Source organism: Lampris incognitus, chromosome 3, assembly GCF_029633865.1.
Source record: "Lampris incognitus isolate fLamInc1 chromosome 3, fLamInc1.hap2, whole genome shotgun sequence".
In the NCBI taxonomy this organism is placed as follows: domain Eukaryota; kingdom Metazoa; phylum Chordata; class Actinopteri; order Lampriformes; family Lampridae; genus Lampris; species Lampris incognitus.
The window spans coordinates 4,319,375-4,338,763 of record NC_079213.1 but is presented as its reverse complement, the minus strand read 5'-3'; the positions used below and the strand labels follow the sequence as shown (position 1 = coordinate 4,338,763).

General features: G+C 48.6%; 1 protein-coding gene across 3 annotated transcripts; it reads right to left on the bottom strand.

Moving 5' to 3' along the window:
* Positions 1–4,019: 4,019 nt before the first annotated feature.
* Positions 4,020–18,911, bottom strand: LOC130110676 (angiopoietin-related protein 5-like). Of its 3 annotated transcripts, none has more exons than XM_056277846.1 (7): positions 18,903–18,911; positions 16,681–16,768; positions 10,632–10,659; positions 9,713–9,804; positions 8,901–9,018; positions 5,320–5,505; positions 4,020–4,673 (listed from the first exon to the last, which is right to left on the bottom strand). In XM_056277846.1, the coding sequence occupies exons 2-7, from the start codon at positions 16,753–16,755 to the stop codon at positions 4,375–4,377; spliced, it is 798 nt and encodes a 265-aa protein (XP_056133821.1). In that variant the 5' UTR covers positions 16,756–16,768; positions 18,903–18,911; the 3' UTR covers positions 4,020–4,374. The 3 variants fall into 3 exon arrangements, with proteins under 3 accessions (XP_056133821.1, XP_056133824.1, XP_056133823.1); XM_056277849.1 differs by having other exon boundaries at positions 9,713–9,798; positions 18,903–18,909; XM_056277848.1 differs by lacking the exon at positions 18,903–18,911 and having other exon boundaries at positions 4,020–4,670; positions 16,681–16,853.
* Positions 18,912–19,389: the final 478 nt, after the last annotated feature.

The following is a 19,389-nucleotide window of genomic DNA, read 5'->3' as shown; positions in this document are numbered from 1 at the left end:
CTAGACCAAGCTGGTCTGACTGGCTGGTGACGAGACTCAGTACCTATCCTCTAGGACAGTGTTTCTCAACCCAGTCCTCAAGGGACCCCCTATCCTGCAGATTTTCATTGTAACCCTGCATAGGTAGCCCTGCTTGTACTTACCCGACCAATCATGTCGCAGCACTTAATTATGCAAGGTGTGCAACATCTGACAAAAGTCATTGCTGATTGGTTGAATAACTACAAACAATTCAGGGTTGCAAAGAAAATATGCAGGATAGGGGGTCCTTGAGGACAGGGTTGAGAAACACTGGACCAGGAGTCGTTGTCAGAGCCATAGATATGCGTGGCTCAAGGTGTGGGGGAACCCAGTTCGGCTGCGCAAGATTCGACCAAGATGGACACACTGATCACTGCGGGATGTTCCTTCCCGGAGTCCGGACATGAACGTCGTACCAGGACGGGAATATGACGCAACAGGCACGGAAGGGAGTCGGCGGGGTTGGCGGTGCTCCTGGTAAGTTCCTGGCGCTCACTTGCAAAATGTCGGCTTGCCGTTGCTTCGCCAAACGCAAGAAGAAATCTTTACACTGTGGCGATGCGCAAACGAGGGTAGGTTCACCAGGGGCCGCGGTCCCTTTAAGGCGGACATTTTAGAGTGCTGACGTAGGCACCGCAGGGGGTTTCCGGGGCGGGGCCATGTTGGCAGCAGCCTAGCGGTTGGTCGGCTGGTTGCCAGGAGACATTGCGCCGTATCGGTGTCGTTTTGTGTGGCGAGTAAACGGGATTGACTCGACTCGATCTCTCCGTCTCCTCATTCCCGCGCTCCCACAACACGATGGTTTGCTCAAACGTGTGTAAACTACTAATAAGACACGTTAGCCCCTAGCTAACGGGTCTGAGCCTTTAGCCCCTAGCTAACGGGTCTGACCCTTTAGCCCCTAGTCAACGGGTCTGACCCTTTAGCCGAGCGGTTAGCGATGCCGCCTTGTGGTGCAGTACACCCCGTATCGAATCCCGCACCGGGCAAGAAAATAACCAGTTACACATGTTTACAAGGACCTATAGTGGCGGCGTGCTAGCTAACATGCTCGCTAATCCAGGGTAGAAAATCCCAGAGAGGTGAACCAGTTCATCTGGACACAACTCTGGAGCGGGAGAAACGTTTCATCGTCGTCTAAGCCAGTGGTTCTCCACCTTTTTGGGGTCCTGGACCCCCTGCGTATTTTTGATCTATCCTGAGGACCCCTCCAACTGATCTTGGGGGAGGGGGGTTGCAATTTGATAGAAACAGTAGAAACTGCATTTTAAATTGCATTATAGCATTTATTCACTCTTTGGGGCAAAAATAAGAGCTTTCAGTTGTAACTTAGATATAGTTAACAAAACAGAATTCTTATGCAGTAACTTTCAGATATATGTAACAAAACAGAATATGTATTCAGTAACTTTCAGATATATGTAACAAAACAGAATATGTATTCAGTAACTTTCAGATATATGTAACAACACAGAATATGTATTCAGTAACTTTCAGATATATGTAACAACAGAATTTTTATGCTGTAACTTTTAACAATGCAAACGGGAGCGAGATCTCTTATTAAAATACAATAAATGACACTTGTGAAACAGATGTAATTAGAGAAAAAAGTCCTGTTACCCTTTATAGTTTAGGCAGATAAAGGTCTCAGTCACATTTGAGTAAAATAATCCTATTTCTATAAATGTCATAGGATCTTTTTTTAAAGATATTTTATTTTTACGGACCCCTTGCAATTACACCACGGACCACTAGGGGTCCGCGGACCCCGGGTTGAGAAACACTGGTCTAAGCGACGTCTTCAGCCAGTGATAATGACCGGAAATAACGTCATAACACCGGTTTCATATGCAAATTGCCACGCTCATTAACTGGCGTTACAAGGGAAAGTCGAGAAAGGTGTGGCACCAACCTGAGGACCTGATGGAGAACCGCTGGGCTGGAGGTCAAAGGGCAGCGTTACAGCAAGCTTTATCGCGATGTAATAAAGACATGGGCTGTTTTTACTTAATTAGATAAGTCGTTAAAAAGCAAGCAGTACTCGGAGAAATAGCGGCCTTTTTGCGAGACACAAGTTGTGGAGGAAATCTTTCGACCTCCGAATCTGAACTAAACAGCAATGAGACGGTAGACCTCAAAACTACTGTACTCTTCCCGTCTGCCAAGACACTACAGGTACTAATACATACAGGTACTAATACATGCAGGTACTAATACATGCAGATACTAATACATGCAGATACTAATACATGCAGGTACTAATACATGCAGGTACTAATACATGAAGATACAAATACATATAGATACTAATACATACAGGTACTAATACATGCAGATACTAATTCTTACAGGTACTAATACATATAGATACTAATACATACAGGTACTAATACATACAGGTACTAATACATGCAGATACTAATACATATAGATACTAATACATACAGGTGCTAATACATATGGATACTAATACATACAGGTACTAATACATATAGATGCTAATACATGCAGATACTAATACACATAGATACTAATACATGCAGATACTAATACATATAGATACTAATACATACAGGTACTAATACATGCAGGTACTAATACATACAGGTACTAATACATACAGGTACTAATACATACAGGTACTAATACATGCAGGTACTAATACATATAGATACTAATACATACAGGTACTAATACATGCAGGTACTAATACATATAGATACTAATACATACAGGTACTAATACATACAGATACTAATACATATAGATACTAATACATGCAGATACTAATACATGCAGATACTAATACATACAGGTACTAATACATGCAGGTACTAATACATGCAGATACTAATACATGCAGGTACAGCCCACTACAACCAAGACATGGAATTCATTTCAAACGATAAAATCTACATAACAATAAACACCAACCCGCCTCCACCCGCCTCCATTCTGTGGAGAGAAGAAAGGAGCTGAAAATCAGCTGTAAATGATGACCCCCCCCTTTTTTTTTCTCCCCAATTGAATCTGGCCAATTACCTCACTCTTCTGAGCCGTCCCGCTCACTGCCCCCCCCCCCCCCCAATCCAATCCAGGGAGGGCTGCAGACTACCACATGCCTCCTCTGATACACATGGAGTCGCCAGCCACTTCTTTTCTCCTGACAGTGAGGAGTTTCACCAGGAGGGTCACGCTATTCCCCCCAGCCCCCCCCCGAACAGGCACCCCAACCGACCAGAGGAGGCGCTAGTGACGCGACCAGGACACATACCCACATGCGGCTTCACACAGCCAATTGTGTCTGTAGGGACGCCCGACCAAGCCGGAGGTAACATGGGGATTCGAACCAGCGACCCCTGTGCTGGTAGGCAACGGAATAGACTGTCACGGCACTCGGATGCGCCCCACCTTCTGTTTCTAACAGGAACCATTAGGACACAACACCTTTCGCTGCTCCACCCCAGTCCCCCCGCCCCAAACAGGCACCCCAACCGACCAGAGGAGGCGCTAGTGCAGCGACCAGGACACACACCCACAGCCGGCCTTCCACCCGTAGGCACGCCTGACCAAGCCGGAGGTAACACGGGGATTCGAACCGGTGAGCCCTGTGCTGGTAGGCAACGGAATAGACCGCCGTGCTACCGGGACGCCCCCCTAAATGATCAAATCTACATAATAAGAACAGCAAAGGGCAGACATGGGGGGAGGGGGGGCTGAAAACTGAGTCTAAGCAAGAAAAAGAGATGTAAGGCCGTGAGCTGTTCGTGTCCATAGAGACTTTTATTTGAGTTAAAACACAAAGGACAGTTTTCACAAGGAGGCGTGAATATGGCACAGTGCACATGGAGCTGGGACATCCACCCTCCAGTCATACAGGCACACTCCATACGCAGCTACATGCACATGTACTACTACTACTATGCTACATGTACTACTATGCTACATGTACTACTATGCTACATGTACTACTATTACTATGCTACATGTACTTCCATGCTACATGTACTTCTATGCTACATGTACTCCTATGCTACATGTACTACTATTACTATGCTACATGTACTCCTATGCTACATGTACTACTATTACTATGCTACATGTACTTCCATGCTACATGTACTCCTATGCTACATGTACTCCTATGCTACATGTACTCCTATGCTACATGTACTACTATGCTACATGTACTCCTATGCTACATGGAAACTTCTGTGTAGATGCTGAAGTTTACTGTGCACACGTGGCTGATCTGACACCGTATAACCAACGTAAATGTGACTGGTCAAAGCCTTTCTTCATTTCAAACTCGTCTTTCGGCCGGTGTGTCGGGACGGAGGAGCGACCCTCTCACGCCGACCTGATCATCATGCGGGTGGCGCGTGCCGAATAGGGGGCGGCGCCTTTCCACGTGTCCCAGTGGAGGCCGGACGCCCAGCCAATGTTGTCGCCGGCCGGGTGCCAGTCCCCGTGCAGGTTGGCCGAGCCGCACCTGCTGAACCACCAGCCGCCGCCCTCCGTTCTGCTGCAGGCCGCTACGGCGATGTCGCCGAAGATGCAGGGCGAGCAGCCGTCATTGTCCCGGTCGAACGTGCTGAAGCCCGAGCCGTTCTGGTCGATGCCCGCGTACGCCCCGCGGATGGCGTCTCCTGGAAAGAGAGACGGACACACACAGACAGACCCATGCAGGGTGTGTTACAGTAGGATTGTTGTGCAGCAACACCGAACGGCTGGTCTCTAGAATGTCAGATTATAAATGAGTCAATGAGCAACGAACCAGGTGAGAAAATACAACAATCGTTTGTCTGTCTGTCACCGACTTCAAGGAAAAACTGCTGCAGCGAAGGACTTGACATTCCCCAGAGACGTGGAAGGCGGTCTCTTGGTGGTTCAGCTCCATGCTGGAGCGGGTTTGGGTCCGGGCGATGCAGAGGTCGTGTGGTTTTCCAGCCAGAACTTTTGTCACTAATGGTTTTGATTTACCTCAAGTTGTCATCTCGATGAATTGCTATCCACGCTATAACAGGAGTTCATCATTTTGAGAACTGGTGGAGGTCAAAGTTCAAGGGGTCCAGGGGCAAGCTGCATTGTGCCGGACGCCGTGTTAAACTGTTGTGTAGTGAAAACCAGGTTTGAGGTACCTTGCGTATAGGAATGTTTCCCAGAGCGAGCCAAAGGCCGGCTTTGTGGACGTGTTGCGAGTTTGTGCGTTTGTTTGTGAAGACGGGCGACATTTTCAACATTTCTACAAAGCTCCGCGAGGAGGACGAAGGTGGTGAAGGAGCCTTTGTTTACCTGCATCTCCCCGGAATGTTCCGACGTGGAGCTTGTAGGCTTCGGTCTGCGAGTCCAGACGGAAGTCGCTGTACTCGGCGTAGGCGGTTCCTTCCTCGTAGTCCCACAGGTCGACCCGCAAGGTCCACCTCCTCGTCTGGTCCTTGGTCAGAGAGTGGACCTTACTCAGACCCAGCCAGTGATCCGCTGAGACAAACACACACACACACACACAAAGAGAAAGGATGACGCATTTAAAGATCACTATGACGGGGCCATCGGGGGGGCGTGGCGGTCTAGTCCATTGCCTACCAACATGGGGATCGCCGGTTCGAATCCCCGTGTTCCCTCCGGCTTGGTCGGGCGTCCCTACAGACACAATTGGCCGTGTCTGTGGGTGGGAAGCTGGATGTGGGTATGTGTCCTGGTCGCTGCACTAGCGCCTCCTCTGGTTGGTCAGGGAGCCTGTTCAGGGGGGAGGGGGGAACTGGGGGGAATAGCGTGATCCTCCCACGTGCTACGTCCCCCTGGTGAAACTCCTCACTGTCAGGTGAAGAGAAGCGGCTGGTGACTCCACATGTATGGGAGGAGGCATGTGGTAGTCTGCAGCCCTCCCCTGATCAGCAGAGGGGGTGGAGCAGAGACCGGGACGGCTCGGAAGAGTGGAGTAATTGGCCGGGTACAATTGGGGAGAAATTTTTTTTCGCTTTAACGGCGTCTGGTGGTGAGGCGGTCGGAGCGTGGGCCGGTCAGGAGGTGGAGGCAGATGACTAATGAGGTTCACTAGCTCTGAAACATCCTTCAACCCATCCATCCATCCTTCAACCCTTCCATCCATCCTTCAACCCATCCATCCATCCATCCTTCAACCCATCCATCCATCCATCCATCCTTCAACCCATCCATCCATCCATCCATCCATCCATCCTTCAACCCATCCATCCATCCCTCCATCCTTCAACCCATCCATCCATCCATCCATCTTTCAACCCATCCATCCATCCATCCATCCATCCATCCTTCAACCCATCCATCCATCCATCCTTCAACCCATCCATCCATCCATCCATCCCTCCATCCTTCAACCCATCCATCCATCCATCCATCCTTCAACCCATCCATCCATCCATCCATCCATCCCTCCATCCTTCAACCCATCCATCCATCCATCCATCCATCCTTCAACCCATCCATCCATCCATCCATCCATCCATCCCTCCATCCTTCAACCCATCCATCCATCCATCCATCCATCCATCCATCCTTCAACCCATCCATCCATCAATCCATCCATCCATCCATCCATCCTTCAACCCATCCATCCATCCATCCATCCATCCTTCAACCCATCCATCCATCCATCCATCCTTCAACCCATCCATCCATCCATCCATCCATCCTTCAACCCATCCATCCATCCATCCTTCAATCCATCCATCCATCCATCCATCCATCCATCCCTCCATCCTTCAACCCATCCATCCATCCCTCCATCCTTCAACCCATCCATCCATCCATCCATCTTTCAACCCATCCATCCATCCATCCATCCATCCATCCATCCTTCAACCCATCCATCCATCCATCCTTCAACCCATCCATCCATCCATCCATCCCTCCATCCTTCAACCCATCCATCCATCCATCCATCCATCCATCCTTCAACCCATCCATCCATCCATCCATCCCTCCATCCTTCAACCCATCCATCCATCCATCCATCCATCCATCCATCCATCCTTCAACCCATCCATCCATCCATCCATCCATCCCTCCATCCTTCAACCCATCCATCCATCCATCCATCCATCCATCCATCCATCCATCCATCCATCCTTCAACCCATCCATCCATCCATCCATCCATCCATCCTTCAACCCATCCATCCATCCATCCATCCATCCATCCTTCAACCCATCCATCCATCCATCCATCCTTCAACCCATCCATCCATCCATCCATCCATCCATCCATCCATCCATCCTTCAACCCATCCATCCATCCATCCATCCATCCATCCTTCAATCCATCCATCCATCCTTCAACCCATCCATCCATCCATCCATCCATCCATCCATCCTTCAACCCATCCATCCATTATCCAAGCCGCTTATCCTGCTCTCAGGGTCGCGAGGATGCTGCAGCCTATCCCAGCAGTCACTAGGCAGCAGGCGGGGAGACACCCTGGACAGACCGCCAGGCCATCACAGGGCCAACACACACACACATTCACACTTAGGGACAATGTAGTACGGCCGATTCACCTGACCTGCATGTCTTCGGACTGTGGGAGGACACCGGCGCCCCCGGAGGAAACCCTCTGCAACAGTCTTGTTGATTTTGAATGGCATGTCTACACGTCTGTGAGTCTGACCATCTTTTCAGTGGTGCCAGCTGGAGCTGAGAAGGTGTCCACACAGTTCAGATAGATTGATTACTAATTAACGACGGGAAGTATATCAGTATGATGTGAGGCCAGGTGTGTTGGGGTTGTGGTGGTGTGGTGATAGAACTGAAACGTGGTCAGTCCCTGGCCTTAAAGGCCGCGTTGCAGTACAGCGAGGCGGTTTTCTGAACTCGTTCCACTGTTCGGTGACATGACCGATGACTGTGTCTACCTGCTTGGTCGTCACGTCCACATTACTGAAGATCATTTGTCCTCATTTGCTGCTGTGTGAATTTCTCAAGAAACGTCCGTTGTCCTCGACTTAATGTCCTCACGTTGTCAATATCGAGGCATTCAGTCAGAAATATCCTGATACTGGATTTTAATATCGTAGCGACAATGAAGACTACACCCCCGAGCCCTTGGCTAATGGGCTGCACCCTTTAGTCGACTGGTCAACGTCGTCGCCCGCGGTGCGGGAGACCCGGGTTCGCGTCCCGGCTTCGGCGGTTCCCACGGCCGCCACCCGAATTCCCTACATTGGTGTCAGAAGTGGGATGGTGAGACCGTGAGGTCCTCGGAAGCACCGGAGCCCAGAGGCGTGAGGGAGCTGGGACGCGCCTCCCGAAGGAGGGGGAGGGGGGGTAGTGTAACGACCACGGATGACCAGACTCGCTAGCCCTCGGCTAAGGGGTCGGACCCTTTAGTCGATTGGTTACCGTTGTCGCCCGCGGTGCGGGAGACCCGGGTTCGCGTCCCGGCTGTGGCGGCGGTGCCCGGCTGCCCCCCGAATTCGCTACAGCATCAATACCGTCCACCCCTCTGGTCTCCATGTCACAGCGCCACAGTTGGACGACTGAACCCAGCAGTGTCGAACGCTGCTCTGGAAGGAACCGGTACATAAACAGGATTCGTGCCACGCTCGCTAAACCTCATGTTCCCTGTATCACCGGAAGGCCTCCTGACAGATCTGAATGTTCCTCCCTCCAGGGGCTCCGCTTTCCTCCCACACTCCAGAGACATGCAGGCCAGGTGAACACCAAATTGTCCCTAGGTGTGAATGTGTGTGTGGGCCCTGTGTGATGGCCTGGCGGCCTGTCCACGGCGTCTCCCCAACTGCCGCCCAATGACTGCTGGGATAGGCTCCAGCATCCCCGCGACCCTCAGAGCAGGATAAGCGGTTTGGATGGTGGATGGATGGATGTTCATAACTTACCATTCAGGTTCCCGAAGCCATTTTTGTACGCCGCCCAGTTCCTGTTGAAGGACACCGCGCCGCCGCTGCGTCTCTGAAACACGGTCCAGCCTCCGTCGGGACGCATCTCGCAGTACACCTGTGTGGATTAATGTGATGTTGAAAAATAAGAAGAAGAAAAACATATTTTTGTGACTCACTACCTCCTACACTGCAGACAGTGTTCTTTGTAGTTATGCAAATTAGTTGTGGTATCAGAGAATCAGCATCATCGTTACAAACCTACTTCATTTGTTGTTGTTACGGGCGTTGATCGTGTCATGTATTTTTCTTTTAAATTCTTTCATTTTTGCAAATGTTCTTTTATCTGTGTTTATTTCTCGCACACAAAGAAATGGAAACGGATGATCCGCTGCAGCGACCCCTAACGGGCGGGAGCAGCCGAAAGTAGTAGCAGTAGTAGATTTCTTGCACTTTTTGAATATATTGAAAAGATCATTCTACATTACTGATTAAAAGCAACAACAAAATGAAATAGAAAGAAAGAAAAACTCATTATTATTATTGTTATTATTGCAACGATGGAGCTTTCCCTCTCGTCCCTCTGGAAAGGTATGTGTATCTTAGCGCCCTCTCATGGACCTTTGTGGCAATTACACCACAAATGCTGTTGGCATGAATGGTGCGCGGTGGTTCTCGACGAAAAAGGCCGAGGCGCTGGTGGGAGCGCAGCAGCGCAGCAGCGCAGCAGCGGGTCACCAGGAAGAAACTAGTCGGTCCCAGAGGTGGAGTGGTGAAGGTGCGAGATGGAGGACTGAGCAGGATTTCGGTACCTGGAAGGGAGACCACGCGCCCGGCGGCTGGACGAAGTAAAGGCCGCTGGATGCGCTTGGTGAGAGAGCCTTAATATGCGTGCAGTCTGTTGCTGAGGTTTGTGACGCACATAGGAGAGCAGAAAAAAGCAAACCGTATTAGAAGAACAAGAAGTTGATAATTCATCTAGAACGTTCACGCCATGCTGATTCAGAGGTGTACCATGTAAGACTTTCAACGTGAGACGCCATTTTGAGCGTGTCACTTCCGTCGTGTGACGGACTATTTCCCAGTGGGGCGGGACAAAAATGTAAGGAGGGGTGTGATTTGATTGGACAGTGCAAAGCATTTGATGATTTTATTGGTTGGAATGGTGCTCGCCCGCCCGCTGGGACTTGGCGACGCAATCCGGCTCTGTGCATAAGTGTAGCCCACTGACTTCCGGTTTCTACTGCAGCGGTCATACCAGTTTCCTGTTTGTTGGCGTGTGCTGTTGACAACGGCATATTTTTCGCGATGCCTGCAAGATTCACCATGGACACATGTCAACCACACGCACACAACTGTCCACACACCTCCACCTGCACCTCCCAGCAAACAGGTGGAAAGTTTCAAGTTGTACGTGTCAAGTTATGGACGGACGGACGTAACTTGATGGTAGGGAACATGGTAAATCTCGCAGGCATCGCGAAAAATATGCCATTGTCAAACGCGCACGCCATCGAACAGGAAACTGGTATGACCGCTGCAGTAGAAACCGGAAGTCAGTGGACTACAGCTATGTACAGAGCCATCGGTATGAATGGACGCTGGCTGCCACAATGCCAACCAGACATCTTGGCTATTGCTGGCCTATGAATAGCCACAGAAATCACCATCCGACATGGTACACCTGTAATATTTAGACTCTCCATTAACTGTAAATAGTTCACAAAGTACCTTGTGGAGTAAGTGGTGTCCATTGGCTCTGCCAAAAAAGAAAAAGAAAAAGTTTTTTAGTTAGACTTCAGACATCATATATATAACACATATTTTATTTATTTAACCTTTATTTCACCAGGGAAGAAACTCATTGAGATTAGAAATCTCTTACAAGTATGCCCTGGCCAAGGTAGGCGGCAGCAGACAAACCCAAAGTTCCAACAAAAACAGTCGACTATAACAAGTGAAAAACAGGGTATCAATATATACATTTGCAGAAACTCAAATCTGCAAAGCCTGTGGTTAAAACTGTGAGGAAATGGACCGATGAGTCAAAACTGGACTCCTGGCCTGCCTGGACTGCACTGACTGTAGTGTTTTTGAGGCTGCATCTACAGACCTGGATGGACTTAGTGACACTGTGACATCTTACATCAGCTTTTGTGAGGACATGTGTGTGCCCACCAAAACCTTCTGTACCTTTAACAAAAACGAGCCCTGGTTCACAGCAAAGCTCAGGCAGCTTCGTCAGGCCAAAGAGGAAGCCTACAGGAGTGGAGATAGGATCCGGTATAACAAAGCCAGAAATACACTCACAAAGGAGATCAGAGTGGCAAAAAGGTACTACTCTGAAAAGTTGAAAGACAGGTTCTCTGCCAACGACCCATCATCAGTCTGGGGCGATTTGATAGACTTTACCAACTACAGGAGACCATTCACCCCACACTGCAGGGAACCATCAACTGGAACTGTGTGAAGTCCCCTCCAGCTTCAAGAGTTCCACTATCATCCCAGTCCCCAAGAAACCCCATCAGCTGGCCCTCTGGTGCGGCAATAACAACCTGGAGCTGAACACACTCAAAACAGTGGAGATGACAGTGGACTTCAAGAGGTGCCCCCCCCCCCCGAAAACTGCCTCCCCCTCCCCATACTCAACACCATGGTGTCTGCAGTGAAAACCTACAGATTTCTGGGTTCCACAATCTGCCAGGACCTAAGGTGGGCATCCAACATAGTAGGTACAATCATCAAAAAGGCCCAGCAGAGGATGTTCTTTATCCGCCAGCTCAAGAAGTTCAGCCTGCCTCAGGAACTGCTGATTCAGTTCTACGCCGCAATAATCCAGTCTGTCCTCTGCACATCCATCACCGTCTGGTTTGGTTCGGCCACCAAACAGGACAGGCACAGACTACAACAGGCAGTTAGGTCTGCAGAGAAAATCGTTGGTGCCAACCTGCCCTCCATTCAGGACTTACACCCTTCTGACTCAGGGAACGGGCAGGCAACATCACTGCAGACCCATCACACCCTGGTCACAACCTGTTCCAACTCCTCCCCTCTGGTAGGCGCTACAGAACACTGTACCCCAAAACAACCAGATATAAAAATAGTTTCTTTCCGCGAGCTGTCACTCAAATGAACGCTTCACACTGTCAAATGAATCCAACCATTTTGCACATACTGTACCGTACATTGTTCTTATACTGGTACCCTCTGTCATGTCCACCTACCTCAGGCATGTATGTAAGTAACCTGCTAACATCTATTTCAGCATCTCTGATATATTCTCTGCACCACTGCGCTTAATCACCTCTTATTTCACCTGTATATAGTCAATCCTTGTGTTCAAATCTGAAGATTGTTGCGTTGTAGTGTTGATATTGTATGTTAAGTGCACAGCGACATGAAAGCGGAGTCCCATTCCATGTAGTGCAAACCTACATGGCCTATAAACAGGATTCTGATTCTGATTTACAGAGTTAAAAACAGAGGCAGGACAGGGACTCTTCCTCTCTGTTTATCAAGGTTAACTTGAAACCATTTAGGGACACCAGGTCGACCAATTTTAGCTCCCTTTGGAGACAAATCCAAGAAAAGGGGGGCTAAAAAACCTTCTTTCCAATCCTAGTGTGCACAGTAGGGACGGACATTAGGACTGTGTCCTGGGAGCGCAGGGAATGCCCTGCCCCATTGCTCCTACACACATAACTACACAAATAAGTAGGCAAAAGGCCAAGAACCGCCTTATAGATAAACAGATACCCATGGAATAAAGTGTGTAGCGTTGAGCCTTTCAGTTTGTGATGAACCTCGGTGCACCATGCATGACTGTGTCAGTGGACTGAAGCCATTAGCCAGATGCATGTGATTACAAAAGGCAACCATAATCTAAGACGGTCATTAAGGCTGCAGAAGCAAGCCTCCTGCTGGCGTCAGAGGAGAAACGAGCCTTCATCCTAAAATAAAAACCAAGCTTCGGGTTCAGTTTCACGATTAGCTGCTTAATATGTTCCTTAAACGACAAGGACTCGTCAATTAAAATACCAAGGTATCTGAAAGTATCAACTTTGTCAAGTCTGATGACCCTGGTGGGGGACAATTTGGGGTAAGATTAAAGGCCTTTTCTTTGCCTTGGAGAAAACCATCAACTTTGGGGGTTTTTTGGGGTTTTTTTTACCCCTTTTTCTCCTCAACTGTATCCGGCCAGTTACCCCACTCTTCCGAGCCATCCCGGTCGCTGCTCCACCCCCTCTGCCGAGCCGAGGAGGGCTGCAGACTACCACATGCCTCCTCCCATACATGTGGAGTCACCAGCCGCTTCTTTTCACCTGACGGTGAGGAGTTTCGCCAGGGGGACGTAGCGCGTGGGAAGATCACGCTATTCCCCCCAGTTCCCCCTCCCCCCCGAACAGGCGTCCCAACCGACCAGAGGAAGATTAATGTGCAGTGACCAGGACACGTACCCACATCCGGCTTCCCACCCGCAGACACGGCCAATTGTGTCTGTAGGGACGCCTGACCAAGCCGGAGGTAACACGGGGATTCGAACCGGTGATCCCCGTGTTGGTAGGCGACGGAGTAGACCACCATGTTACCCGGACGCCCTACTTCTTTCCCATTTGACTAATGCGGTGCTGTTTACTTGGGGTCAACTGTCCAAAGTAACGGGGAGTGCAGAAGAGAGGTGAAGAAGAGAGTGCAGGCAGGGTGGAGTGGGTGGAGAAGAGTGTCAGGAGTGATGTGTGACAGAAGGGTACCAGCAAGAGTTAAAGGGAAGGTTTACAAGATGGTTGTGAGACCAGCTATGTTGTATGGTGTGGAGACAGTGGTGCTGATGAAAAGACAGGAGGTGGAGCTGGAGGTGGTGGAGGTGAAGATAAGATTTTCACTGGGAGTGATGAAGAAGGACAGGATTAGGAAGGAGTATATTAGAGGGACAGCTGAGGTTGGACGGTTTGGAGACAAAACAAGAGAGACAAGATGGAGATGGTTTGGACATGTGTGGAGGAGAGATGCTGGGTATACTGGGAGAAGGATGCTGAATATGGAGCTGCCAGGGAAGAGGAGAAGAGGAAGGCCAAAGAGGAGGTTTATGGAGGTGGGGAGGGAGGACATGCAGGTGGCTGGTGTGACAGAGGAAGATGCAGAGGACAGGAAGAGATGGAGACGGATGATCCGCTGTGGCGCCCCCTAATGGGAGGAGCCGAGAGTAGTAGTAGTAGTAGTAGTAGTAGTAGTACTAGTAGTAGTAGCAGTAGTAGCAGTAGTAGTAGTAGTAGTAGCAGCAGCAGTAGTAGTAGCAGTAGTAGTAGTAGCTGTAGTAGTAGTAGTAGTAGTAGTAGCAGTAGTAGCAGTAGTAGTAGTGCCGCTCCAATGAGTTCAGAATTCAGTAGTAAGACTACGTCTCTTTTCGATCGTCCATTTACTGGTTTACCATCTTTACTGGTTACCAGTGTGTTTACCATCTTTACTGGTTACCGGTGTGTTTACCATTTTTACTGGTTACCAGTGTGTTTACCATCTTTACTGGTTACCGGTGTGGTTACCATCTTTACTGGTTACCAGTGTGGTTACCATCTTTACTGGTTACCGGTGTGTTTACCATCTGTACTGGTTACCGGTGTGTTTACCGTCTTTACTGGTTACCATCTTTACTGGTTACCAGTGTGGTTACCATCTTTACTGGTTACCAGTGCGGTTACCATCTTTACTGGTTACCAGTGCGGTTACCATCTTTACTGGTTACCAGTGCGGTTTACCATCTTTACTGGTTACCAGTGCGGTTTACCATCTTTACTGGTTACCAGTGTGTTTACCATCTTTACTGGTTACCAGTGCGGTTACCATCTTTACTGGTTACCAGTGCGGTTACCATATTTACTGGTTACCAGTGCGGTTACCATCTTTACTGGTTACCAGTGCGGTTTACCATCTTTACTGGTTACCAGTGCGGTTACCATCTTTACTGGTTACCGGTGCGTTTACCGTCTTTACTGGTTACCAGTGCGGTTACCATCTTTACTGGTTACCAGTGCGGTTACCATCTTTACTGGTTACCAGTGCGGTTACCATCTTTACTGGTTACCGGTGTGGTTACCATCTTTACTGGTTACCGGTGTATTTACCATCTTTACTGGTTACCGGTGTATTTACCATCTTTACTGGTTACCGGTGTATTTACCGTCTTTACTGGTTACCAGTGTATTTACCGTCTTTACTGGTTACCAGTGTATTTACCGTCTTTACTGGTTACCGGTGTATTTACCGTCTTTACTGGTTACCAGTGTGGTTACCATCTTTACTGGTTACCGGTGTGTTTACAGTCTTTACTGGTTACCGGTGTATTTACCGTCTTTACTGGTTACCAGTGTGGTTACCATCTTTACTGGTTACCGGTGTGTTTACAGTCTTTACTGGTTACCGGTGTGTTTACCGTCTTTACTGGTTACCGGTGTGGTTACCATCTTTACTGGTTACCGGTGTGTTTACAGTCTTTACTGGTTACCGGTGTGTTTACAGTCTTTACTGGTTACCGGTGTATTTACAGTCTTTACTGGTTACCGGTGTATTTACCGTCTTTACTGGTTACCAGTGTGGTTACCATCTTTACTGGTTACCGGTGTGTTTACAGTCTTTACTGGTTACCGGTGTATTTACCATCTTTACTGGTTACCAGTGTATTTACCGTCTTTACTGGTTACCGGTGTATTTACCATCTTTACTGGTTACCGGTGTGGTTACCATCTTTACTGGTTACCGGTGTGTTTACCGTCTTTACTGGTTACCGGTGTATTTACCATCTTTACTGGTTACCAGTGTGGTTACCATCTTTACTGGTTACCGGTGTGTTTACAGTCTTTACTGGTTACCAGTGCGGTTTACAGTCTTTACTGGTTACCAGTGCGGTTACCATCTTTACTGGTTACCAGTGCGGTTACCATCTTTACTGGTTACCAGTGCGGTTTACAGTCTTTACCGGTTACCAGTGCGGTTTACAGTCTTTACTGGTTACCAGTGTGGGTTACCATCTTTACTGGTTACCAGTGCGGGTTACCATCTTTACTGGTTACCAGTGTGTTTACAGTCTTTACTGGTTACCAGTGTGGTTACCATCTTTACTGGTTACCAGTGTGGTTACCATCTTTACTGGTTACCGGTGCGGTTTACAGTCTTTACTGGTTACCAGTGCGGTTTACAGTCTTTACTGGTTACCAGTGCGGGTTACCATCTTTACTGGTTACCGGTGTGTTTACAGTCTTTACTGGTTACCAGTGTGGTTACCATCTTTACTGGTTACCAGTGTGGTTACCATCTTTACTGGTTACCGGTGTGTTTACAGTCTTTACTGGTTACCAGTGCGGTTTACAGTCTTTACTGGTTACCAGTGCGGGTTACCATCTTTACTGGTTACCGGTGTGTTTACAGTCTTTACTGGTTACCGGTGTGTTTACAGTCTTTACTGGTTACCAGTGTGTTTCAGAGCTGTAAAGACCTGCATGGCTCGGCACAGACTCCTCCTCTTCAGAGTCTCTGCAGCGCCCCCCTCAGGCTGGCAGAGACGGTAGCATAGTTAAAGTCGCCCCTTAAGATGCCCTTTATATCCAGACCCTCCGTAACTTAAGTTTTTTCCCCTGAACTTTGTTGTCTCTCTTTTATGTATTCTGCCGTTCTGTCCTACAGGGGGCGCTGGGTTTACCTCGTCTTCCTCGTCCTGTGTTTTATTCTCCAGTCTCAGGTTTCGTGTTAGTGAGAAAGTGGAAGCTGGGCTGTCTGTGTGTGTTCCTACCTCCGTCTGCTCCGAGAGGCCGAGGACGAGGACGAGAGCCGACACCAGTCCACAAAACCCAGTCAGGGTCTTCATGCTGCCTGGTTCTCTGCCAACAGAGGAGAGGAGGTGAAAACACGGACATGCGCATTTATGTGTGTGTGTGTGTGTATTGCCCGGGTCTCCCGCACCACGGCGACTACGTGAACCAGTCGCCTAAAGCAGTGTTTCTCAACCGGGGGTCCGCGGACCCCTAGTGGTCCGTGGTGTAATTGCAAGGGGTCCGTGAAAATAAAATATCTTTTAAAAAAAGATCCTATGACATTTATAGAAATATGATTATTTTACTCAAATGTGACTGAGACCTTTATCTACCTAAACTATAAAGGGTAACAGGACTTTTTCCTCTAATTACATCTGTTTCGCAAGTGTAATTTATTGTATTTTAGTAAGAGATCTCGCTCCCGTTTGCATTGTTAAAAGTTACTGAATACATATTCTGTTTTGTTACATATATCTGAAAGTTACTGCATAAGAATTCAGTTTTGTTACATATATCTGAAAGTTACTGAATACATATTCTGTTTTGTTACATATATCTGAAAGTTACTGAATACATATTCTGTGTTGTTACATATATCTGAAAGTTACTGAATACATATTCTGTTTTGTTACATATATCTGAAAGTTACTGAATACATATTCTGTTTTGTTACATATATCTGAAAGTTACTGCATAAGAATTCAGTTTTGTTACATATATCTGAAAGTTACTGAATACATATTCTGTTTTGTTACATATATCTGAAAGTTACTGAATACATATTCTGTGTTGTTACATATATCTGAAAGTTACTGAATACATATTCTGTGTTGTTACATATATCTGAAAGTTACTGAATACATTTTCTGTGTTGTTACATATATCTGAAAGTTACTGAATACATATTCTGTTTTGTTACATATATCTGAAAGTTACTGAATACATATTCTGTTTTGTTACATATATCTGAAAGTTACTGCATAAGAATTCTGTTTTGTTACATATATCTGAAAGTTACTGCATAAGAATTCTGTTTTGTTAACTATATCTAAGTTACAACTCAAAGCTCTTATTTTTGCCCCAAAGAGTGAATAAATGCTATAATGCAATTTAAAATGCAGTTTCTACTGTTTCTATCAAATTGCAACCCCCCTCCCCCCCCAAGATCAGGTGGAGGGGTCCTCAGGGTAGATCCAAAATACGCAGGAGAACCACTGGACTAAAGAATCCGAGCCGTTAGCCAAGGCCCGGCGAGTCCAGCCGTCCGTGGTCGGTATACTAACCCCCCCCCCTCCCAAGGGACGCGCGTCCCCGCGCTTCAGCATACATGCTCCCACGCGCCGCACCACGGGCGACTGAATTCGCTACATTGGTGTCAGAAGTGGGATGGCGACACCGTGAGGCCGTCGGAGGCGTGAGGGAGCTGGCGTGCTTCCCGAAGGAGGGCGGACGGCTGGACTCGCTGGCCCTCGGCTAACGGCTCGGACCCTTCAGTTAGTCGACTGGTTAACTTAGTCGCCGTTATGTGTGCGTGTGAATGATTATACATAGCATATAACATATATAATTATACATATTGTAGCGAATTCGGGGGACAAGGCAACCACAGGAAGTGCCGCAGCCGGGAAGCGAACCCGTGTCGCCCGCACCGCAGGAGGCATCGCTAACCGCTCGACTAAAGGGTCAGACCCGCCAGCCAGCGGCCAGCGGGTCTTCTTATCCATGCACGTTACACTATACATCCATTCCATACGTCTGCATTAACATATAGGCCAATGTAATACAATGCGACGCAAGATGCAAGTCACAATCCAGCACGTCAGCGTTGACTCGTGGACCACAGGAAGTTCGGATAGACGCTCAGCAGCATGGCAGAGCGCGTCTTGCCGACCCAAACCCCAAACCCAAACCCAGTCGCACAGACTTTCGTGACGGCATCACGTTAACTAATAATCGTGGTACCATCACGACTATGCCCCGGTTCACGTGACGTGGTCACGGTCTGACAGAACCCTAACCCCTAACCCTCGAGTCGTGACCACATCACGTAAACCATTATCGAAAGTGCGCGCGACTGGGCAGCGCCTCCGTCAGTAACGGCGGGCGGACCTCTGCAGCAAACAGACCCACGAGTGAGACGCGGAAGAACCCCGCCGCTGCCCAGGTCCGCGGAGAGGCGGAACCAGCTCGTCCTCCTTACCTGCTGCGTAGAGGGACACCTGTACGCAGCAGGTGAGCTCCCGTCCGCTTTATACGCACGGCCACGTGTCCGACGTCACGCCCTCACGGGCGCGCGCCCCCGCCGCGGCGCGTGGACCCGTGCTACGCGGACGAGCGGGTTCGTCCCGTCGTCTGCGCAACTGGTCGTCAACGGCACATTAAAAACAAAGCTTGTGCGGCGAATGTGACCCGACTAAAAGTACCACGAGGTAGTACTGCCTGGCACGCGTCGATGTGACTGTATTTCGTGCTTTGGCTCTCCAGTTCACCGCCGGGTGATGACGTCAGACACTTATGCACGCTACACGACGTGTACGCCTGGTTATGGCGTGTTGCCGTGTAGCAAATGTAATACTGCTGCTACTTCACACAGCACTACTACACCGTTACTGTTCATCACGTGTACTACAACCAGTACTGGCATTGTTGAGCATGCATCAAAGATACAACCACTGTTGCTGCTACCT

Coding starts and splice junctions, on each gene's coding strand:
- LOC130110676 (XM_056277846.1), bottom strand. CDS start 16,755: ATGAAGACCCTGACTGGGTTTTGTGGACTGGTGTCGGCTCTCGTCCTC. Junction 9,019..9,712: donor GCGCGTGGTCTCCCTTCCAG/GTACCGAAATCC, acceptor TAATCCACACAG/GTGTACTGCGAGATGCGTCC. Junction 4,674..5,319: donor AACATTCCGGGGAGATGCAG/GTAAACAAAGGC, acceptor CTCTCTTTCCAG/GAGACGCCATCCGCGGGGCG.